This window comes from Sceloporus occidentalis, unplaced genomic scaffold (genome assembly GCF_023333645.1).
Source record: "Sceloporus occidentalis isolate IW3139 unplaced genomic scaffold, rSceOcc1.0.p SCAF_365, whole genome shotgun sequence".
Classification (NCBI taxonomy): domain Eukaryota; kingdom Metazoa; phylum Chordata; class Lepidosauria; order Squamata; family Phrynosomatidae; genus Sceloporus; species Sceloporus occidentalis.
The window spans coordinates 172841-198027 of NW_028317345.1; the positions used below are offsets into that span (position 1 = coordinate 172841).

General features: G+C 45.0%; 1 protein-coding gene across 1 annotated transcript in view; it reads left to right on the forward strand.

The window, feature by feature from the left end:
- Positions 1 to 4881: 4881 nt before the first annotated feature.
- The window catches only part of LOC149273592 (sodium/potassium/calcium exchanger 4-like), a 29448-nt gene continuing 9142 nt past the window's right edge, over positions 4882 to 25187 (forward strand). The window contains exons 1-6 of the mRNA XM_089506132.1: positions 4882 to 4975; positions 16581 to 16657; positions 18162 to 18236; positions 24220 to 24304; positions 24583 to 24686; positions 24781 to 24855. Coding sequence (XP_089362258.1) covers positions 4930 to 4975; positions 16581 to 16657; positions 18162 to 18236; positions 24220 to 24304; positions 24583 to 24686; positions 24781 to 24855 — 462 coding nt within the window. The 5' untranslated portion in view covers positions 4882 to 4929. The remainder of the gene's footprint in view (positions 4976 to 16580; positions 16658 to 18161; positions 18237 to 24219; positions 24305 to 24582; positions 24687 to 24780; positions 24856 to 25187) is intronic.

Genomic DNA, 25187 nt, shown 5'->3' on the forward strand with positions numbered 1-25187 from the left:
ACATACGGCTCCTGAATCTAAGACGAGACCAACGACTGATTAAGGTTTCAGTCTTTACAGCAGGAGAAACGGGCGACTAGACGGGGGCCGGATGGGGCCGATCTGCCGGCAGCTTCTGTGATTACATTTCAGCTAAAAATATAAAAAACACAAAAAAAAGGATTCTTTTTTTTCCTTTTATTGAATGAAAATAACTTTTTTTCCCCAAATCCAGCCGGACATCATCATCATCATCATCTTCTTCTTCTTCTTCTTCTTCTTCTTCTTCTTCTTCCTCGGATTCCCGGGTTTAATGTCAGTTTTATTCATTTTGCGGATTTTTTTTTTTATAAATCCCAAAAGTCTCTTTTTTTTTTCTTTTTCTTTTAGCGACCCAGAAATATCCGGAACGGACTCGATGTAAACACGTGGACGGGAGCCCAGTAAGGATCCAGTTCCGGAGATGGAATTCTTCACGCTGTGGTTTAAATACCCCAAATAAGCCCAGCCCGCAAGACCTGTGACCCCTTCTCTCCCGTGTCACTAAAGGAGTAGTGTTCTGTACACAATATTCCGTCTCTGGGAGTTGGTGGGTCCCCCCCCAGACCCCCTCCTGCCCCTGAGAGGTCAGCAGCCACGTCGGGGATTTTTAAATATGTTCCTTGTGATCTTCACAAGACGATTAACGCCGTGAAATACCCCAAAGGGGGGGCGGAAGGTCCAACAGACAGCCAATTGTCTGCCCCGGGACGTCCGCTGACCTCCGTCCTGCCGCTCTCCGCTCATTCTTATTACCCCGTTATATAATATTATCACAGCAAACATGCCCAGAACCCGCCGGTAGATCGGCCCCATCCGGCCCCCGTCTAGTCTGCCCCTCAATACTCAAACCTTAATCAGTTGTTGGTCTCCTCTTAGATTCAGGAGCCGTATGTCTAGCACGTGCATGTTTAATACCCTCACTGTATTACCCTCTACCACCTCTGCTGGGAGGCTGTTCCACTTATCTACCACCCTCTCAGTGAGAATGAAATGCTCAGTCCCTCTGCTCTTTACTCATTAAGCAGTATAATTTCTCCTCCCTGTCGTCACTGCGACTTTCCCAGCTGAGCTGATGCTTTATGTCGATGCTAATGAAGTCCGTTCCTCCATAGGCTTTCATTAGTCAGAGAGTCTGACTGAGACATTCATAAAAACTGGAACTGCGATATGTTTGAAAGTTTGTTTTTTAAGTCACACTCAATTACAGAACAGGATGCAGGCGACACTCACACTCTAACTCCATTCAATAGAATGAATGAGTTGAACGGAGTAGTGGAGGCAGTTGGTTGTTTTCCGCCGCCGCCGCTATCGGTGTATCTTTGAAGCCGTTTAACGGATTGTCGCCCGCAGGACGCGATATCAGTTTCCTGAATACATCGCCGATGCCGTCCCTCAGGCGGGGGTGGGGAGGAATCACGCTGATGATTTCTTCGATTTACGAACCCAAATTACGGGCAATTTATATGAAAATAGTATTTAAGGAGACAGTAATGGTTAAAAGGTTCCCCTCCATCCATAATCCCCCCCCCCACGCCATTAAATAGATATATTTGGGACTTCTCGGAAAGATTCAGGTTATATGGCATGTATACGTCTCATCACCCAGAATAAACTGTAATTTAACCCCAGTGTCAGAGAGCAGAGCCTGTTGCCCCCCCTGCCACCTGCGGCTTATTAACCCCGCGGCTGCCTCCTGGATCCGAGTCGCTCTGGCGGAGAGGAAAGAAGCGGAGGACGCGTTAACCCCTTCAAGACCAACCCAGCAAACCCTTCTCTCCCGTCCATGAAGGGGTTAAAATGGAATCCCCCCCCCCCCCCCAGGGTGGCCTGACTGTGGGAGTCCCAGGGTGCCCACAGATATCTATAATATCCCCACATGGAGCAGTACATACCTTACATAACAGCCCCCCCGCCTGGGGTATTACAGACGTGTTCCGATGCCCGGGCGCAGGTAGATTTGGGGTGCAGGCAGTCAGTGCGCTGATTGGCAGGACTGGTGGTGGGTGGTGCAGGAGGGGCAGTTTCTGTGCCTGGGTGCAGTCTCAGTCTCTCTCGGGCTGGGTGCAGGGGGCAGTCTCTCTCTCTCTCGGGCTGGGTGCAGGGGACTCTCTCTGTCTCTCTCTCGGGCTGGGTGCAGGGGGCAGTCTCTCTCTCTCTCTCTCTCGGGGTGGGCAGTGTCTCTCTCTCTCTCTCTCGGGGTGGGCAGTCTCAGTCTCTCTCGGGCTGGGTGCAGGGGGCAGTCTCTCTCTCTCTCGGGGTGGGCAGTCTCTCTCTCTCTCTCTCTCTCTCTCTCTGTCTGTCAGGCTCTGTCTCTCGCCGGTCCGAGCTCCGGACTCTCTGACTCTCGGAGGCTGCGATGCTGTGCGGGACCCCGGGCTGCCGCCGCCGCCTGCCTTCCTCCTCCTCCTCCTCCTCCTCCTCCTCCTCCCCCTGGATCCTGTCCTAGGGACCCCGCTCGCTCCCGGGGACATGGGGGGCACCGGCGCCTGGACCTGCTACCGAGTGAGGAAGAGGCGGGAGAGGCTGCTGCACCAGGGAGCCTTCATCTGCGCTCTCCTCTTCGTGGTGTGGAGCCTCGGAGGGCTGCAGGGAGCAGGTGAGTGCCCGGGGCAGGTAACCCTTAAATACCCGGGGGGGGGGGGCAGGTAACCCTTAAATGCCTGGAACTGGGGCAAGGAACTCCATGTTTAACCCCTTCACTCTCACTAATTGCTCTTGCACCGGGGAGAGGCAGCCCCCCTCTTGGTCACAGGGTACCGGGCAGTGGGGTCACCTGGTGTATTACTGCACCCTATGAGCCCCACACTGCACCCCCGGCAGCTCATCCTCGCGGCTATCCGTTTAAATGTAACTCTTGGCCTCCCGATGAGCTGCCGGAGCGACAAATCACATAAAATGCAGAATGTGCCACCAGTGCTGATCCAGGGAGATCCTGAAAGCCTCGCTTCTTGTACAGAATAAGGGTTTACAGGCAGATTATTACGTTGTAACATTCCTGTCCTGAGATTTTAGTTCTGCGTCATAAAACCTGTTCCAAAGAGCTTGCAATCCATGGGAGATGATAGAGATCCCCGGGAGGCTGGAATCTGATTGAATAATCACAGTTTTCATAGAAACGAGCGGTGTGTAATTATTAAACAATTAGCCTTTTTAGCTTTCCCACTCGCTGTGTAACAAACCCACCACACGCTCCCCGCAGTGCGAGGAAGAACCCCATATAATGGATGATTAAATCAGTGAGACGACTTTCAAGGAATCTCCGTCATCTATACATCATACAGGGCATCCCGCTGATTAACTATACATTATACAGGGGCCCGGCTCGCTGATTTACCTATACATTATACAGGGCATCCCGCTGATTAACTATACACACTGTACAGGGGCCGGCTCACTGATTTATCTATACATTGTACAGGGGCCGGCTCGCTGATTTATCTATACATTATACAGGGGCCGGCTCACTGATTTACCTATACGTTATACAGGGGCCGGCTCGCTGATTTACCTATACGTTATACAGGGGCCAGCTCGCTGATTTAACTATACATTATACAGGGTCAGGTCATAGTTCCGCTGAATCTCCGCATTGAGAAGCCACCGCGGGACGAGATGACGTTTGACCTTCCTGGTTATATAATGCAGATCGGGATGTAAGAGCTCCACGCGAGTCACGGCCTCTCCCGCCACCCCGCGCCGCGCAGGATTAACCTCCGGCTTTAATTCAAAAATAGACTCGGGGAATCCATTTGGACGCCACGGAGCTGCTCTGTTAGCGAGGAGTCAGGAACAGACGTCGTGTCTGAATCACATGTTCATAATCCTGAAGTATGACAGAGTAACAGAGTAACGGAGGGGCCGTGGTGGAGTAACGGAGGGGCCGCGGTGGAGTAACGGAGGGGCCGCGGTGGAGTAACGCAGTAAGGGTAACAGAGTAACATAGTCATTTAGGTTGAAGAAGGTCCGTCGGGCTCCATGCTCTCGTTTCTTTGCGGACGGTTCCTGGCTTCTCCATTCGGGCTCGATGTTTTTTCTGGGTAGTGTAGGACGGATATAATCATGGGGTGGGGGGGGGGTCTCAGGTCCATAGCGATGACCCAGAATGTCAGGAAATTTAAGAGCAGAACATTCCCCATAAACGACAAATTAATTTCAAAGCCTCACCCACCACGTGACGGCACCCATGGGCGGCGAGCCCCGACATACAGCGCCTCCAAACCAAGTGCCGAGATACTCGTTTTTAATGATAAAAAGAATGGAGGGCATATCTGACCTGAGCGATATTACATACCTCCCAAATGTCCCTGTTTAGCTTGGCCAGTCCCTCCTTTTTGCCTTAAATCCCAATGCCCCCCCTCTGTCCCCCCGATGCCCCTCTTTTCTAGGAGGTCAGAATGTTTGCTGGGTATGAGGGGATCGCAGGGTTCTACGGCCCTAAAAGCCCCGATAATGTGTATAGAAACAGCTTTATAAACTAAACGGGGTAAATAAGCCCATTAAATGCCCCCTCAAATAGATTGTAAGCTGTTGGGAGCGAGATCTGCTTCTCCTCTTGTCCCAGTCTGTCTTGGCAAATGTTAGTTATTGCAACGACACCACGGCATCTGCTGGCGCTATATAATATATATATATAATAATAGAGAGCCGCATGCTCGTTAAGTTTATTTCAGCGTATCGGCTCCTTAACGATCGCTCTTTTTATTTGTATCTCTGACGTGTTCAGCGACGACGTACGATTAACCCTTCGGTTTCCGGGCTGTATAAGACCGTGTGTGTATGTGGGGGGGGGGGGTTATAAGCTGACGGTCGCGGCTTGACACGCGTTTCTGTTTTCCAGATGTTTCCGGCGATGTGACGTCATCGGTGACGCCGAGGATTCTCCCCGACCGGTGGAGGAACAGGAGGCTGATGGCGTCGGACAACGAGACCCCAGCGAAGAACTGCTCGGAGCCGGGTGAGGGAGCCGTCGCAGTCCGTGGCCTTTTGTGTCCTTGGCATTGAATGTTTAACCCTTTATATACCGTGCAGCTGGCCCGCGAGTAACGAAAGAATTGGAAACTTTTAGATTCATGTCGGTTATATATTTCTGCATCCGGTTGCGTTGCGTGGTAGTGGCCGCGTGGCTTGGGTTGCCAGCCTTTGCTGCTTAATTTGCTTTGGCGTGTCTTGCTTGGTCAGAAGCCCAGCTACGCATTAAAACATATATTATTTTTTTTAATTGCGTACAACTTTGTCTTAACCTTTTCTGACGGGAAGGCTTAATTGTCATGTGACACAAAAGCAGGCACTCATAGGCTGCTGCCATGGAAACTGGAAAAAAAATATTTTTATGATTTCCTTGACGTTTAGTTGCGTCTGTCCGAGCCAGACAGAATCCTTCGCCTTTCAGTTGTGCCCGGGGGTGAAAAAATAAATAAAAAATAAAAATGCTTTTTTAGTAAGCAGTTGGAGGGTCAGTGAATTCCGTTACATAGAATAACATCATACATGTGATATGTCTCAGCTGACTGTATAACATATGCATCATCGGGGGCTATACATTAGGCTCCTATTGAATAGTGTGTGGGTGGGGTGGGGGGGTATGATGCCGGAGGGGGGTCTTCTTTAGTCCGTCTGACCTTTCACCCCGTTTCACATGTTCCAGACAAAGCTCCTTGTGTATAAAATACATTCTTTTTATGTCCCAGAACCGTATCTTCTGCTAACGACACCAGGTGATGTCACACACGACACCAGGTGATGTCACACACGACACCAGGTGATGTCACACGGCTCCTTCTGCAACTGGTAGAGGGTAATACACCGAGGGGATTAAACATGCGCGGGATAGACATACGGCTCCTGAATCTAAGACGACACCAACGACTGATTAAGATTTGAGTCTTTACGGCAGGAGAGACGGGCGACTAGACGGGGGCCGGATGGGGCCGATCTGAGTTTCTAAATTAGATTTTATTCACAATAGAATTGATCTTTGAGAGGAATATAATGTAAAGGAATCAGGAATCGGGATAATGTAGAAAAGTTTATCATGTGAAAGGTGCTGGAGTTTCTCGCTGTCCCCGTTTGAGTTGAATGATTTTTTTTTTTTTACTGGTTTCCAGTCCCTCTGTCAGCAGCTCCCAGTATCGCCCCGACTCGTGTAATAAAGTATCGGAGGAAGTATTTCCTCCCCGATTACTGCGGCTTCCATACGAAGGAAGAATCGCAGGGAGTGCGTTGATCTGTTCCAGAGCTGAAAATGTTAATTCTTTTGAAAATCCGCATGTGAGTGTGTATAGTGTGTGTGAATGTAAGTATAGTATATTGTGTGTGTACAGTATGAGTGTGTGTGTGTGTGTAGTAGTGTGATAGTGTGTGTGTATAGTGTGTGTGAATGTAAGTATAGTATATTGTGTGTGTACAGTATAATGAGTGTGTGTGTGTAATAGTGTGATCGTGTGTGAGTGTGTATAGTGTGTGTGAATGTAAGTATAGTATATTGTGTGTGTACAGTATAATGAGTGTGTGTGTGTAGTAGTGTGATAGTGTGTGTGTGTATAGTATTGTGTGTTTGTGTGTGTGTGTGTGTATATAGTGTGTGTGTGTGTGTGTATATAGTATTGTGTGTTTGTGTATATAGTAGTATTGTGTGTGTGTATATAGTATTGTGTGTTTGTGTGTGTGTGTGTATATAGTAGTTTGTGGGTTTGTGTGTGTATAGTGTGTGTGTATATAGTAGTATTGTGTGTTTGTGTATATAGTAGTATTGTGTGTTTGTGTATATAGTAGTATTGTGTGTGTGTGTATATATAGTATTGTGTGTGTGTGTATAGTGTGTATATAGTAGTATTGTGTGTTTGTGTATATAGTAGTATTGTGTGTTTGTGTGTATAGTATTGTGTATATAGTACTATTGTGTGTGTGTATATAGTATTGTGTGTGTGTGTGTATATAGTATTGTGTGTATAGTGTGTATATAGTAGTATTGTGGGTTTGTGTGTGTATATAGTATTGTGTGTTTGTGTGTATATAGTAGTATTGTGTGTATATAGTATTATTGTGTGTTTGTGTGTATAGTATTGTGTGTGTGTATATAGTATTGTGTGTGTGTGTGTATATAGTATTGTGTGTTTGTGTGCATAGTATTGTGTGTTTGTGTGTTTGTGTATATAGTATTGTGTGTTTGTGTGTGTGTATAGTGTGTATATAGTAGTATTGTGGGTTTGTGTGTGTGTGTATATAGTATTGTGTGTTTGTGTATATAGTAGTATTGTGTGTTTGTGTGCATAGTATTGTGTGTTTGTGTGCATAGTATTGTGTGTTTGTGTGTATAGTATTGTGTTTGTGTGTGTATAGTGTGTATGTATAGTAGTATTGTGTGTTTGTGTGTATGTATAGTAGTATTGTGTGTTTGTGTGTATAGTGTGTATGTATAGTAGTATTGTGTGTTTGTGTGTATAGTGTGTATGTATAGTAGTATTGTGTGTTTGTGTGTATAGTGTGTATATATAGTAGTATTGTGTGTTTGTGTGTATAGTGTGTATATATAGTAGTATTGTGTGTTTGTGTGTATAGTGTGTATATATAGTAGTATTGTGTGTTTGTGTGTATAGTGTGTATGTATAGTAGTATTGTGTGTTTGTGTGTATAGTGTGTATGTATAGTAGTATTGTGTGTTTGTGTGTATAGTGTGTATATATAGTAGTATTGTGTGTTTGTGTGTATAGTGTGTATATATAGTAGTATTGTGTTTGTGTGTATAGTATTGTGTTTGTGTATATAGTAGTATTGTGTGTTTGTGTATATAGTAGTATTGTGTGTTTGTGTGTATGTATAGTAGTATTGTGTGTTTGTGTGTATAGTGTGTGTGTATATAGTAGTATTGTGTGTTTGTGTGTATAGTGTGTATGTATAGTAGTATTGTGTGTATGTATAGTAGTATTGTGTGTTTGTGTGTATGTATAGTAGTATTGTGTGTTTGTGTGTATAGTGTGTATATATAGTATTGTGTGTGTGTGTATAGTGTGTATATAGTAGTATTGTGTGTTTGTGTATATAGTAGTATTGTGTGTTTGTGTGTATAGTATTGTGTATATAGTACTATTGTGTGTGTGTATATAGTATTGTGTGTGTGTGTGTATATAGTATTGTGTGTATAGTGTGTATATAGTAGTATTGTGGGTTTGTGTGTGTATATAGTATTGTGTGTTTGTGTGTATATAGTAGTATTGTGTGTATATAGTATTATTGTGTGTTTGTGTGTATAGTATTGTGTGTGTGTATATAGTATTGTGTGTGTGTGTGTATATAGTATTGTGTGTTTGTGTGCATAGTATTGTGTGTTTGTGTGTTTGTGTATATAGTATTGTGTGTTTGTGTGTGTGTATAGTGTGTATATAGTAGTATTGTGGGTTTGTGTGTGTGTGTATATAGTATTGTGTGTTTGTGTATATAGTAGTATTGTGTGTTTGTGTGCATAGTATTGTGTGTTTGTGTGCATAGTATTGTGTGTTTGTGTGTATAGTATTGTGTTTGTGTGTGTATAGTGTGTATGTATAGTAGTATTGTGTGTTTGTGTGTATGTATAGTAGTATTGTGTGTTTGTGTGTATAGTGTGTATGTATAGTAGTATTGTGTGTTTGTGTGTATAGTGTGTATGTATAGTAGTATTGTGTGTTTGTGTGTATAGTGTGTATGTATAGTAGTATTGTGTGTTTGTGTGTATAGTGTGTATATATAGTAGTATTGTGTGTTTGTGTGTATAGTGTGTATATATAGTAGTATTGTGTGTTTGTGTGTATAGTGTGTATATATAGTAGTATTGTGTGTTTGTGTGTATAGTGTGTATGTATAGTAGTATTGTGTGTTTGTGTGTATAGTGTGTATGTATAGTAGTATTGTGTGTTTGTGTGTATAGTGTGTATATATAGTAGTATTGTGTGTTTGTGTGTATAGTGTGTATATATAGTAGTATTGTGTTTGTGTGTATAGTATTGTGTTTGTGTATATAGTAGTATTGTGTGTTTGTGTATATAGTAGTATTGTGTGTTTGTGTGTATGTATAGTAGTATTGTGTGTTTGTGTGTATAGTGTGTGTGTATATAGTAGTATTGTGTGTTTGTGTGTATAGTGTGTATGTATAGTAGTATTGTGTGTATGTATAGTAGTATTGTGTGTTTGTGTGTATGTATAGTAGTATTGTGTGTTTGTGTGTATAGTGTGTATATATAGTATTGTGTGTTTGTGTGTATAGTATTGTGTGTATAGTGTGTATATATAGTAGTATTGTGTGTGTGTGTGTATAGTGTGTATATATAGTAGTATTGTGTGTGTGTGTGTATAGTGTGTATATATAGTAGTATTGTGAATGGAAGGAAGTTTTACTTTACTGAGAGGGTGGTAGATGAGTGGAACAGCCTCCCAGTAGAAGCGGTAGAGGCTTTTTTTGTGTTGTCATAACGTTCCCCTGTCTTTTTTTAGTTGTTCTTTTTGAATGCGGAGCGCCTCGTGTCGCGTAGAGATGGTGCATGTTAGCAGGACTCGTGTGGCAGATAAAAGCCCCGTGCAATTAAGAGATTACGCGGAGATTCTGCGGGTATTGCTGGCGGATTAAAGCCTCGCGCTCCGGCTCGGGGGTCCGCCGAGCCGCTCTGTGATGGGTATGAAGGGATCTCGGGGGGGGGGGGGGGACTCCCTAAATACAATGGGTTCATTTTCCAGAGTAGGACTTAAATAAAAATTCACAAATAAAAAGACTCGCATAAAATCTGTGAAACACACTATTCATTTTATTGTTTATTTGAGGATTATTTCCAGGTGTATTTTTTGCCCCGTTTTGTTTGTTGGGAATTATCCGCTAAATCCAGAACGCACCACTGGCTGCCCTCTGCCATTATTACTATTACTAGTATTATTATTACTATTACTAGTATTATTATTACTATTATTACTATTATTATTACTATTATTACTATTATTATTATTATTATTATTTTTACTATTACTATTATTATTACTATTATTTATTATTTATTATTATTACTATTACTTTTACTATTATTATTATTATTATTATTATGATATAATGATATTTTTTGGATCCAGCCAAATGTTTTTGTCCATCCCAACCTGTTCTGGGTTGTTTTTCCCAGGACCTGTTAATATTCCCGTTCTTGTTATTTAGGCTTTTTATTTAAGTGTGATGTCATGATCTCTTATTTGCTGAGAAATGGGTGGTTTTGGTGAAGCAAAAACCGTTTTTTTATTATTTCACGTTGGGCAGAACGTTGTTGGATGTCCGAGGCCGTTTCTGGAAGGCCTTTCCCCGTGGGATTGGGGGTAATTGTGTCGCCCCCCGTCTAGTCGCCCGTTTCTCCTGCTGTAACAACTCAAGCCTTAATCAGTCATTGGTCTCGTCTTAGATTCAGGAGCCGTATGTCTATCCCATGCATGTTTAATACCCTCACTGTATTACCCTCTACCACTTCTGCTGGGAGGCTGTTCCACTTATCTACCACCCTCTCAGTAAAGTGAAAGAAAAAATACTCTTTTCCTTAGTAGCCAACTGGCTTCTCGTGTTCTAGAAGTGTCCTTTGGTTCACATTTGGCATCGTTACTCTAGACGCGTGGATATTGCGTAACAATTTTCTCTTCCTTTGTGACGATATCACCCCCGGGGGTCTGCACTGAGCTCTGGAGGGGTGGGGGGGGCGCTTCTTTCACAGTTAATCTACTGTAGCGTAATTGGCTCCACGGATCTCTTCTACTCGTTAATAAAAGTATATTTAAAAGCAAATAAAATAAATCCCTCGGTTAACGCGTCGCGGTGATTATTGGCAGCGTGTAACTCGTTCAGACGGCACGTTCCTCCTCGTTATAAATCGAGCGGGAGAAGAAAGGGGGATGCAGTATAGAAGAAAGAGGGCTGGGGAGAATTTAGTAAATACCGGGTGGGGGTGAAATAAATACAGCAGATAAATTGTTACGAAATCTAATGATATAAAAGTGACGGATAATTAAATAGATCCTGAATATAACGCATGCTATACGCCAAATAAACCCACGCATAGTGTTTAGAGGTGAAAATAGTCAATGGGTGTGCATGACATCACCGTGATTATTCCTCCCCATTAAAATATCCCATCCATATTGTTAAGTTGTTGCTGATTCTTAGAATTTGGCTGGAAATCGGCACATGGAGGGCCTTTTTTTTTCTTCCGTCGCTTGATAATAGATTCTTGGGACACTGATTATAGCCGTTCATTACTAAAGAAGGTCGGTTGGGGTCCGGGGAAGACCCCCGCGTGATCTCTGCGCAAGGAATGGGAGCGGTCGGACCGGCTCGGCACTTACTGACTGAGTGGCAAATTCTGCGGCCGGGTGTTGAAAATGAATCGGTGTTGCGAGTGAATTCACTTTGCACAGAATTTCACTTATCTGCAGATTAACCCCTTAAGGACAATGGGCAGTCCCAAAACCCATTGAAAACAATGCATTTTGAGCCCGTACATGTACGGGCTTTGTCATTAAGGGGTTAAATTCCCCGGGAATTTCTGCCTCCTCCGGCAGCTTCACCTCATCCTGCCGGTTTTCAGCTCTTCCAATGTTTCTGTTTTTATTTTATTTTTTATTATAAAAAAATAGGGGGGAAAAAAAAACCATTTCTAAGCATAAAAAGTCCGGCCCCGGGATAAACCTTTATGAATTTTTCATTTGATGGGGAAACGAAAGCCAAATCCGGAATATAATCACATTTCAGCGACTTTGCCTTCATGATTCATAAACCTGGATAAAACATTTTCAATGTCTTTTCTTTTTTTTTATTTTTTATAAATCCAGTCGCGGGGGGGAATTACTTTTATCTCCCGTCAGCTTCTCAGGTGAACTCGGTGCTATAAAAACCTGAGTTAATTACATTGTCTCAAAAGGGATGATTTTACCGTTAAATCGGTATATTTCCCCCCAAACCAGTTAAGTTAAATAAATGCGTTTGGGCTGCAGAGAATAACAAAGGAATATTAAAAAAAATATATATATATATAGTTTTTCTCTAAATAAAGAAAATTAAAGACTCGATCTTGAGGATCTTCCATTGATACAATGTGTGGGTTTTTTTTCATTGATACAATGTGTTTTTTCATTGATACAATGTGTTTTTTCATTGATACAATGTGTGGGGGTTTTTTCATTGATACAATGTGTGTTTTAGGGTCATTGTTATGAAAATCACTTTTTTTCAGAGATGTCAGTAGTGGCACGGGCAGTTTTTTGTCATAAGAAGCCCTAAAAAAAGAATAAAAGGGGTTTATTGATGATAAGGAGATGTCCAGGTCCCTAAGCCGTTGTTCACATGAACCTTCATCTTCTGGAAAATCCGTCCCGGAAACATTCCAGAACTGCAGAGACGGAACGAGGATGAGTTATTCCTACACGTTATACCCTGTAGGACAGGGGCGCCCAACCTGGGGCCCTCCAGCTGCTGCAGGACTACATCTCCCATAATGCTCTTTCGGCTAAGAGGCTGGCTGAGGAGGATGGGAGATGTAGTCCGGCAGCAGCTGGAGGGCCGCAGGTTGGACACCCCTGCTAGAGGAGAATCTCTTCTCAAGATTAATGACTCTTCTTTGGCTAAAAGCGTTGCTTTGAGGTTTTTTGAAGACGTCTTAACGTCCAGCGATTAACACGGAGAGAACGCGGACTGCTTCCTTGTAGGCAACTGCTTGGCAGATACGCTATATGGCCAAATGTATTGGGACACCTGGCCATTACGCCAACAGCGGCTTTGATGACATCACATTCTAAATACAGAGACATTAATATGAAGTCATCCCCCCCTTTGCAGATATAACGGCTTCCGCTCTCCTGGGAAGGATTTCCACAAGATTTTGGGGAGTTTCTGTGGGATTTTCGCCCGTTCATCCAGTGGAGCGTTTGTGAGGTCAGGCGCTGATGTTGGGCGAGACGCCCGGCTCTCAATCTCCATTCCGGTTCATCCCGAAGGTGTTCGGGGGGGCTGAGGTCGGGGGGGGATCTGTGCGTGGGGCTAGAGGACATCCCAAGACGTGATATCCAGAATAAATCACTTTGCTATAACCCAGTTTACGGACCGTAATCGAGGCCGTAGTAGATTATACCCCTTAGGAGACATTGTCCGTGCGTTGGTTGAACGGCGGTCCTCCTCCGAGGGGCTTCCAAGCCGAGCAGCCCCAAAAAGATGGGATTTATCCGCTCGATGAAGTAACGTTCCTCCACCGTTTCGCCCGCCAATGAGTGGGCCTCAGACTTTGAATTTTCAGGTAACTTTGGGCTTTTGGGGGGCTGAAAGCTGGTTTTGGGTTTCGTAGACGTTGATGAACGCTTTCAATTAGGAACATCTTGTGTTTGGATGAAATTAAAAAATATTCTCTTGGCTCTCGTGGTTTCTTGGAAATGGACGGAATTTCTAGATGTTTTACGATTCACTGTGTTCATCTTGGACAATTTCCCTTTTTCTTAATAAGATTTTTTTCTTCTCCTACAAATTCGATTTCCCGAGCAGCTTGGGTGGATCCGATGTCCTCTAATTAAAGGGACCCTTTCATCTTTAGAGTAAATGTACCTTTTAATTACTTAAAGGGACAGCGAAGCTTTGTTAGAAATTGACCTTTATAATTAAAGGGGCCGTTTGATTAAAAAAAAAAAAAAAAGGTGAAAGTCTCGCCTCGCCTTCAAAAAAATTGGGGGAAAATACCAAAAATTCTCAGTTCTGTTATCAAAAGGAAATACTTTTTGTTTAAATTAGTATATAAATTGCAGTTAAAGATCATAGGACTTGTTAACAGAAAGCGTCATCCTGAATTTACGTAAATGCCCAGATAACTTTATCTTTCTCTATTTTTTTCCTTTTTCAATTCAAGAGGGACAGATGTACGTGGAACAGCCTCCCAGCAGAGGTGGTAGGAGCTAATACAGTGGGGGAATTGGATAGGCACGTGGCTTTCTGTGACCTGGACGCTCTAAAGATCGGCTTCGATGTATCGTTTGGTGAATAAACGGCCTCTCGTTTGGTTTGAGTGGATCTTCCCGCGGTTTCGATCCTCCTATGGGGAAGGTGGCCGCAGACGAAATAATCCTTAAGAAGGACTAGCGAGATTAATAATTAACAGATCTGGCCAGGCAGGGTGAAGGGACATCTGTTCTGTGCTTTTAACCCCGCGCGGTGAGGATGGCACCTCGTTAACGCTTTCTAACCCAACAAAGAGAACCTGCTGGGCATAGATTTATTTCTAACACGGACACCATAACTATACAATGACCCTCATAGTGACCCCCATAGCTATACAATGACCCTCATAGTGACCCCCATAACTATACAATGACCCTCATAGTGACCCCCATAGCTATACAATGACCCTCATAGTGACCCCCATTTCTATAGAAAGACCCTCATAGTGACCCCATTTCTATAGAAAGACCCTCATAGTGACCCCATATCTATAGAAAGACCCTCATGGTGACCCCATATCTATAGAATGGCCACCTGTTCTGTAATGATGGTTCACGATTTCCTATTCTGCGCTTTTCCCTCTTGTACTGATAGAACGGCCCCCATATGTATAGTAACCCCATATCTATAAAGCGGCCCCCATATCTATAGTTTAACCGTATATGTATCGTAACCCCATATTTATATAATGACGCTGTTCTGTAACTGTGGTCCACTTTTTCCTATCCTGCTCGGTCCCCCCCTGTCCTGATAGTGGCCCTCATATCTATAGAGTGGCCCCCCTGTCCTGTAACGGTGTACCGGCAGAGACTTGTCATTTAAATAGCCCCCATCTGCCGGCGTCTCGGGGGGATTAAGACGTTAAGCATTGGAAGGGAAGTCTCGCTTTGTGTGATTGTCGGCCGGCGGTGAATCCGTACGTTAATGAGGCTGACAGATACAAAGTATCCCAACCAGCCCGCTCGGCCCCCGAGTGTCATCGCAGCCTTCGCAGGAGCCCACACATTGTGTCTCGCTGGAGATGAAGCCCGATTCCCGCCGGGCGTTTACTATTCACAGCCGGTCATCTCTCTCCTGCTAATTAGGAGCGCGGATCGTTAATCGCTGCGCGTCGTTTTCCTGCGGCGTTACTGCGTTAGAAGGTTGTTTGTTTGTTTGTTTTCTGTTTGTAAATATAAATATTTTTTTTTACTGATTCCCTGGACGCTCCGTGTAAATAGGAACGTCACAGCGATAAACACGACATTGAAACGATATATATATATATATATAAATATATATGTCTGCCGCAGTGTCGGCCACGCCCCCTCCCACACCAAACGGCCAATGGAAGAAATTCTTCCATCCTCACGTTGGTTGCCGTGGTTACTGAATCTAGGGCATTAACTAGCCGTGTGCAGGAACACTTTATAATTCCAGGTGCTCTGTCTGTACGACAATTGCTTTTAGTAACCGACCACTTCTAGAACTTCGCTCCGGAATCCCAACTTATAAATAACGCAATATATCTGCGGGAAATCCCAAAATAGTTCAGATTTACCCTGAAAGTTCATGTATTAATGAACTCGTGTGCTTGCCGACATTTTGAAAATTCCACCCGTTCCTGGTAAGAACTGGAATAAACTAACTTGCTGACGTCAGCATATTGTCCCAGGTAAACCTCTGGCTGGCCAAGTTCTTTCACGTTGTGTAGCGTTGGAGGAGGTTGTTTAGTAGTTGTCCTACTAGAACCCCCCCCCCCCCCGGTACACTGGGCCAACAAACCTACCCTGGTTGGCAATGTCATATGGGTATTTCAAGGCGTTTGCCCCGGCTCATTAGTTCAAAGTCCTGGTTGGCCCTTGCAGAAGAGTGCGTCAAGAGAATGTCCCATGTTGGTTACAGCCTTGACCTAGTCGTCCTACTAGAAAGCCCCCTCTATTCGTTGGCCAATGAACGCTCATTGGCTGCGGATTTCATACGTTTATTCCAAGAAGTTGGCCCCGGCTTGTTCAAGCGACCAGTCTCCTAATGGGCCCTTGAGTAGAGTGTGTCAAGAGACTGTCCCATGTTGGTTACAGCCTTGACCTAGTAGTCCTACTAGAAAGCCCCCTGTATATGTTGGCTAACGAACATAGCTTGGTTGGCGATTTCATGTGTTTAGCCCAAGACACCGGCTCCAGCTCGTTGGTTCAATGGGGGATCTCCTGGAAAGGCTCTGATTGGCCCTTGCAGTTGAGTTCAAGAGAAGGTCCCAGGTTGGGATTGTCTTTTAGGTTGATGGGGTGCTCTACTGGTTTCTCCATCAATTAATGTAAAGAACGGTTTTAACCCTCAGCATCTCACAGAAACGGTAGGAACGTATACTGTCTTCACAAAGTGTACTAACCGGCAAGACCAAAAATGAACCTTTACACAGAAAGTGCTCATTATGATGGTTCGGTACAATTTGTCTATTTCATCCGCAAAACCCCTAAATCTCATGGATTTGAGACCGATCATACTCTCCACCAGGAACGGGCGGAATGGCCCCCTATCCTGCGCATGTATTTTATTTCCTATGATATTCACCAAACTCGGTCACATCTAACGTTCTGTTTTTCTCTCTCGACAGCAATTAATGAATTTCCAGAAGATCTGTTTAACATTAAAGAGAGGAGAAAAGGTGCAATATTGCTTCATATCTTCTGTGTAAGTATGAAACGATCCTTTTTATACATATTATGTTTAACATAATATCTAAAAATAAATTATTTGGGGGGGGCAGAAAAAATGTTAACAAAACAGATGCTTTTTTTGCTTTCATTTAATGCTGGACTTCAAACTCTGACCAACGGCCGATCCATGGGTCCATTTATCACGCATATGCTGGAGAAACCCTTAAAACCTAGGACGGGGGTAAATATTTCTGGTATCTGATAACAGAATTGCACCTGAAATTTGAAACAACGTTTGGCTTCCATCTTGGCCAATCTGGTGGGATTGTCTCGTTGTCCTACGTGGTCCATGAACATTTTCCAATGGAGACGTCTCCCCATCTGTGATCGGGACTTCCCTACATGGCCACCCCTTGTATTCTATATGAAGTTGGTGGTGGACGAGATAGTTGGCCACATACCAGCGCCACACCTTTGCAGCTTGGGGTCATCCAATATGGCCGTCATTGTCCTACACCGTCTTGGAGAACCTCCATCCTCTGAGACGCCTCCTTTTAATAATCACCGAGCAGTATGAACATTGATATGAAAACCCTGGTGTGTCCGTGGCCCTAGGGGGCCCTCAAGGAGCTACGGTTTAAGGATATATCCGTCTTCCTGATGGATCAGGTGGTTCTGCCGAGGTCTCCAGACTAGAAGTCAATCATTTCAGATAATATCCTCGCAGGAGCCGATGCAATATTAAAGAAAAGTACAACCAAGCCTAAAAGCGACTGATTTGCTGAATGAAGATGGATTTCCGCGGCGGAGTTATGCCAGATATATTAATTCTGCCGCCGGAAACCTAATTTCCAATCTTATTGCCGTGCATGGTGCGGTTTGGAGACGGCCCCGGGGCGACCCCCTCCGCGAGATGCTTCCTTGTAATTTATTTTTAATTACTCCGCTTCTAGAGCTTCGGCCGCGGCTTTCGTCAACGGGGACGCAACCTAAGGCCAACGTTCCGCGAAAAGGAGACTGAGTGTTGAGGGTAGACTGGGGGGGGGGGGGCTGAGCAATTAGGTCGAGGTGGGCATTTAATCATCTGGTTTCGATGCTACAAGATCAATGGCTCCGCTCCTTGGCTCCGGCGTATTATTAGAGCGCGGGGTATCGTTGGAACGGATGACGAAGACGGACCCGGCCTTCGCAGAAGATCAAAGTTGACCCAGTTCCTGCTCCCGCTCGTTCCCGAAGGGCTACATTTGCTTCCCTGTTGAGAAGATCGATGCTAAACTCCCGATGATCAAACGTCGTTTTTTTTCATATCCAGCTCATTTTTTTTTTTTTTACTTAAACGTATTTTTACAGTGAAGACGTTTCTGGAAGCACATCGTCCCGGATCGTATCGCCGGCGTTCTCATGAGACTTAATAGAACTTTTTTTTTATCCATTCATTGTGTTTTTAAATGAAATTATATTCTTCGTCTTGAAAGTATAAAAATGAATAGTCAGCGAGTTAAAGGCTGTGTGGTTATTCTCTTGTGTTTCTCTCGCAGGCCCTCTATATGTTCTATGCCTTGGCTATCGTGTGCGATGATTTCTTTGTGCCGTCGTTAGAGAAAATTTGTGAGGTATGTAGACGTTATTTCAATAAATGGGGGGGTTTATTAGGTCGTTCCCTGTGGGGGGGGTTTAAAGGGGCGTAACGAGTTATACATAATGTGATATAACGTTGGCATGCATTTAGAGATTGTGTGTATTGTGCTGCTCCTTGGTTTTTCCAACATGTAAAACCAAGTCAAAGTGTAATGTAGACTTCATCAATGGCTGCCATGTTATAAGGAATTGTTCTTTTTATGATGTTACCGAGGAAGACCCTGGTGGAGAACCAGCCCGGGGGGGGGGGGGTGGACTTTGGAAAGAGAATTGGAGACCTCTTTGTCTATCGTAACGTGACCAAAGTACTTGTCCAGGGAGGTCACCTTGTGTCTCCGATACTGAGGGGCTGGTCCAGAGAGGTCACCTCGTGTCTCCAATACTGAGGGGCTGGTCCAGAGAGGTCACCTTGTGTCTCCAGTTCTGGTCCAGAGAGGTCACCTCGTGTCTCCGATACTGAGGGGCTGGTCCAGAGAGGTCACCTCGTGTCTCCGATACTGAGGGGCTGGTCCAGAGAGGTCACCTCGTGTCTCCGATACTGAGGGGCTGGTCCAGAGAGGTCACCTCGTGTCTCCAATTCTGAGATGCTGGTCCAGGGAGGCCACCTCGTGTCTCCAATACTGAGGGGCTGGTCCAGAGAGGTCACCTCGTGTCTCCAATACTGAAAGGCTGGTCCAGAGAGGTCACCTCGTGTCTCCAATACTGAAAGGCTGGTCCAGAGAGGTCACCTCGTGTCTCCAATACTGAAAGGCTGGTCCAGAGAGGTCACCTCGTGTCTCCAATACTGAAAGGCTGGTCCAGAGAGGTCACCTCGTGTCTCCAATACTGAAAGGCTGGTCCAGAGAGGTCACCTCTTGTCTCCAATACTGAAAGGCTGGTCCAGAGAGGTCACCTTGTGTCTCCAATAGTGAAAGGCTGGTCCAGAGAGGTCACCTCGTGTCTCCAATACTGAAAGGCTGGTCCAGAGAGGTCACCTTGTGTCTCCAATTCTGAGATGCTGGTCCAGGGAGGCCACCTTGTGTCTCCGATATTGAGGGGCTGGTTGATGGAGCTCCTCTTGTATCTCCAACTGGGTCAGGTACCTGCAGCCCAGCAATGGTCTCCTTATGGGCAATAGGCTGAGCACCCCCTGGTTCTTGCTTGGGTCTCTCTTGTAATACGTGGACCATGTACTGAGCCTGCTCCCTCACGTTAAATTGAGCAATCGTTTTTTTTAAACTTTATAAAACCTCCTTGTGATCGTGGGAATCGGAGTTCGAGACGTCAGCGTTACGTAAATACCTAATAGTTTAGACATTTTCTACGGCAAGCGACTATATTTTGCCAACAAGTCCTGCAGGATCCATGTATATTGCCATCTATGGGGGGCTTGTGAACCATGTTGAGTGACTTTTAGTTACCCAAGTTTTTATGTATTTAACACAATAACAGAACAATGTTACCCAGAAACAGCTTCCATCAGAGACCCCGTTGGTCGTTAATTATTTATAATAATAGATGTTGGATTGAATTTTGTTTGTAGAGGGTGTCGGAATACATTGAAGGACTCCAAAATGATGGTGGGGGGTAGGTGGTGGGGCGAGCAAAGTCAAGTTGAACACCAAGGCTTGGCTCCCAGAGTTGGGCACAAGTCATGGCGGAAAGAAGCCAAGAGGCGATGAGAGCGTCCATAGGAGAAGCCTACTGAGAAGAGGGGTTCCTGCTGGCCTGCACTCCTCCGCGGGTCCCGCTCCAGACACGTCCGGCCCTCGAGATCCGTCCCATCAAACTGTCCTCATAACCGATCACAGACATGTTTGAATTGGAGAACAAGCGCCTTATTTGTTAAAGTAGAAATGACTGTGTGTCCCAGGAGCTAACACTCCAAATGACGTGGCGACAGTCTTACGGAACGGATCACGCAGTCGGATTCCTGCAGCCGGATGTTTATTGGGTTTTTTAACATAATTCTGTGTCCGTCCCAGAGCCGCGTTTACTGCATAACGATATAGAACCTTAAACAAGCGCAGCGGGTGTCATCTTGTTAGGTCTCATGGCGCTTCCGCATATAGCAGGGGAGACGTTTCTAGAGGGCTTTAAAACTCTGCTTGTCAGACGGAGCCTTAACGAGCGATTTCTGACAATTTTTAGCCCAGAAATGGTAAAAAAAAAAAAAAAAAAAAAACTGGTAATAAAAGAAAAGCCTTTCTGGGACGCAGAGCTCTGTGAAATGCATTATTCAGAGTGCCCTAAATCCATCAAACAGCGACAACCCCGTGCGTTAATACACCGCGATCACGCTGGGGAATTCCAACACGCAATACACCCAGAAGTAATCAAATGTCAAATATACCCCATCAGAGAATTTGGAGTTAAATAACGAGTAAGAATAATTACAAGTTTGGTACAAATGGGTGGAAAAACCCTGCTTTGTTGAAAAAAAAAAAAAAAAATGGAAAAAAAAAGATTTTAATATAAATAATTGAATATTCTGCACGTTGTATGTGATGACATCACGCTTTAAAGGGAAAGTTACAATTTTGACTGCGAGAGATGATTCTGGAACGGCTCAGGATTAGTTTGCTGCGAGCCTCCTAAATCTTCGTTATTGGGGAGAAAAAGCACATTTTTCTATGATAAAATATTGGCTCCATTGTTACTGTAAAGATATATTTGTAATAGCAGGAAAAAGACACATTTAGTAACATTTCTTAACTTACTTTGCATTTGTAAGAAACAGAATCGGGCCGAATGCTTCCTACCCGACCGATGTCTTTAGATCGATATAGTGCTACGGCTTGAGATGTGATGCCCCAGACAGATGCCACCTGTGTGAGCAAGACGTCAGAATCTTTTACTTTACTGAGAGGGTGGTAGATGAGTGGAGCATCTTCCCAGCAGAAGTGGTAGAGGGTAATACAGTGAGGGTATTAAACATGCATGGGATAGACATACGGCTCCTGAATCTAAGACGAGACCAACGACTGATTAAGGTTTGAGTCTCTACAGCAGGATATATATATATATATATATATCACGCCTGCAGACTGCGTGTGTCATACGTGCACATTTGTAATACACCTTTGGGTTTCGCGTGATAGATCTCTGAGCCGGCAGCCTCTGCTCCCTCCTGCCGCAATCATCCAAACAGATTGTAACGACCTGATAGTAACATTTATATTATAAAGTTATTAAACTAATATTATTATTATTTATTATTATTATTTTCTACAAAGCCCATCCCCCGGGCTCGGTATGTAGGCAGCCTCCGGGGGGCAACGCATTCCCCCCCCCCCCCGTGAAACACAAAGGGTTAAATGTGTAATAGTGCGAGGGATGTAAAGTTATTTTATGTTTGTTTGTTTTTTGATGTATTTGTTGGTTCTCGGTTGTGTTCTGGGTTTGCCGGCTTTATCTGGGGGGGGGGTGCTTTATTTTTGTCTCGCGGGCTCAGGCGATGACAGCCGATGACATCGTGAAATAATTGGTTTGTCGGAGTAACAGGGAACAGAGGGGAGGAAAAAGTGACTTACTGTGAAGATCAGCGTTAGGAAAGGGTGGCCCTGGAGACGGGGAGTGACGGGGGAATTTTAATTATTTGGACCAACTTGGAAGAGGATGAGTCTGCCGCAGAGAAGTGGGGGCTTCGCTGGAGACTTTCAAATGTTGGCTGTAATAAGCTGCCGGATTCCAAGACGTTCTACAGCAGCCTGAGCGCTGTATACAATAATATACCCCCCCCGGGCACTGTATACAGTAATATAACCCCCCAGCGCTGTATACAATAATATACCCCCCCAGCGCTGTATACAGTAATATAACCCCCCAGCGCTGTATACAGTAATATAACCCCCCAGCGCTGTATACAGTAATATAACCCCCAGCGCTGTATACAGTAATATAACCCCCTAGCGCTGTATACAGTAATATAACCCCCCAGCGCTGTATACAGTAATATAACCCCCAGCGCTGTATACAGTAATATAACCCCCCGTGCTGTATACAGTAATAACCCCAGCGCTGTATACAGTAATATAACCCCCAGCGCTGTATACAGTAATATAACCCCCAGCACTGTATGCAGTAATACAACCCCCAGCGCTGTATACAGTAATATAACCCCCCCAGCGCTGTATACAGTAATATAACCCCCCCAGCGCTGTATACAGTAATATAACCCCCAGCGCTGTATACAGTAATATAACCCCCCCAGCGCTGTATACAGTAATATATCCCCCAGTGCTGTATACAGTAATATACCCCCCCAGGCACTGTATACAGTAATATAACCCCCCAGCGCTGTATACAGTAATATAACCCCCCAGCGCTGTATACAGTAATATAACCCCCAGCGCTGTATACAATAATATAACCCCCAGCACTGTATACAGTAATATAACCCCCAGTGCTGTATACAGTAATATAACCCCCCGGCGCTGTATACAGTAATATAACCCCCCGGCGCTGTATACAGTAATATAACCCCCCAGCGCTGTATACAGTAATATAACCCCCAGCGCTGTATACAGTAATAACCCCCCCGCGCGGTATACAGTAATATAAACCCCCCAGCGCTGTATACAGTAATATAACCCCCCAGCGCTGTATACGGTAATATACCCCCAGCGCTGTATGCAGTAATATAACCACCCAGCGCTGTATACAGTAATATAACCCCCCAGCGCTGTATACAGTAATATAACCCCCAGCACTGTATACAGTAATATAACCCCCAGTGCTGTATACAGTAATATAACCCCCCGGCGCTGTATACAGTAATATAACCCCAGCGCTGTATACAGTAATATAACCCCCAGTGCTGTATACAGTAATATAACCCCCCGGCGCTGTATACAGTAATATAACCCCAGTGCTGTATACAGTAATATAACCCCCCGGCGCTGTATACAGTAATATAACCTCCCCAGAGCCGTATACAGTAATATACCCCCCCAGCGCTGTATACAGTAATATAACCCCCCAGCGCTGTATACAGTAATATACCCCCCCAGCGCTGTATACAGTAATATAACCCCCCCAGCGCTGTATACAGTAATATAACCCCCAGCGCTGTATACAGTAATATAACCCCCAGCGCGGTATACAGTAATATAACCCCCAGCGCTGTATACAGTAATATAACCCCCCCAGCGCTGTATACGGTAGTGTTGTATACAGCTGATGCTTTATTGCAGTGGTAATGAAGTCCGTTCCTCCATAGATTTTCATTAGCCAGAGAGTCTGGCTGGTGATTAAGACTGAGCCATTCTATTGTCCCCCACAGGCAGTATAAGAAGTCGAGGGGGGGGGGGTTAGTAGATTGGGGGTCAGATAACAGAGTGAGAACTCATACAAATGGCTGAAAACATTATATTATGGGGGCCGTCATCACGGAATGTTCCCGGCGTAAGAATGAGTCGCTGTGTAAGAATGAGTCGCTGTGTAAGAATGAGTCGCTGTGTTGGCCGCTCGTTCCGTTCCGTGCGGAATCTCTGGTTATTTCTCGTCTTTCTTTAGTGTCGATTGATTTAATATAAAAACCCCGCATTGTCTTAGCGGCTCCGCCGGCTAGCGAAGGGTTAACCGCTGTGCTGATGGCCTCGGACCCTCTCGCTGATCTACTAAAAAATGGTTCTAATACTCTGTTTCCAGCCTGGTTTTGCGGCCGCTCTCCTGGCCCTGAAGCTGAATAATTAATAATTCTGAAATCTGTTTTGTGCGATCGGAGCCAATTCTGAATATTAACCGTTTTATCCGGAATTATCCCAAAATAACAGAAGCCGCCTCTGCATGAATAATTCACTAACGTATGTTACGCAAACTGTCTCCTCCGGGGGCTTTTACCCACACGGCCCCCCTGCCCCCCCCCCGATAATCTTGTGCGCGGTGAGGGCTGTTAAGCTGGGGTTACCAGGCTGCACTCGCCGGTCCGAGATCATGCGCAGCCCAGAGACTTTGTAAAGCGTTTGTGTCTTACAGAGGCTGCATCTGAGCGAAGACGTGGCGGGGGCCACATTCATGGCGGCCGGCAGCTCCACCCCGGAGTTATTTGCCTCGGTCATTGGTGAGTATGGGCATTTTTACTTTAGGGGGTAGTAGATAAGTGGAACGGCCTCTTTTATAAACCCAAACAGACACGACGGGTGTTTGTTAAACGTCCAGAAATGGCTGTTCACCGGAGCTTACAATCTATAACCACACGGTTCGTTCAGATATTTATATAAGGTTTGCCTTGACTTCTCCAGCTGAAAGTCTATTCCACGTATCTACTACCCCTTCTGTAGAGCAGCGTATTCTCGCATCGCCCCTCCGTGTCCAGTAACGGTGCTTTTGCGTCTCCAGGCGTGTTCATCACCCATGACGATGTCGGCGTGGGAACCATCGTCGGCTCGGCGGTCTTCAATATTCTCTGTATAATCGGGGTGTGCGGGGTCTTCGCCGGGCAGGTAAGCCGCGCTCAGACATTAACCCTTTAATGCCCCGATGGGGCGACTCCGCGGAAGGCAGGTGTTTATAGCTCCGCCGCGTGTTTCTGCGCAGGTCGTCCGGCTCACCTGGTGGTCGCTGTTCAGGGATTCCGTCTACTACACGCTCTCCATCTTGGCCCTGATTATTGTAAGTACCGCCCACACCCGGCCTGCTTCATCCAATGGCTGCCACTGTTTAACCCTTTAGGGACAGTGGGGGGGAGGGCCCGAGTTGCTCTTACGGAGGGCCGGTTGGACAGCTCTGCTTTTACAGCTGCAGCCTTTAGAAACGGGACACGAAGATTTGTGATTATTCTTTCTGATGTTTAATGAAAGTAGAATCTTGTAAGAAGTTTTTTATGGTCTGTATCTCGGCTGCCAATCGCTGGCTGCTTCTGCGTCACATGACAATAAAGCGTTCCCTAAAAAAATGAGAACGACGCTTGTGACGCCGCGGTCCAAATGCTCTCTGTCCTTTCT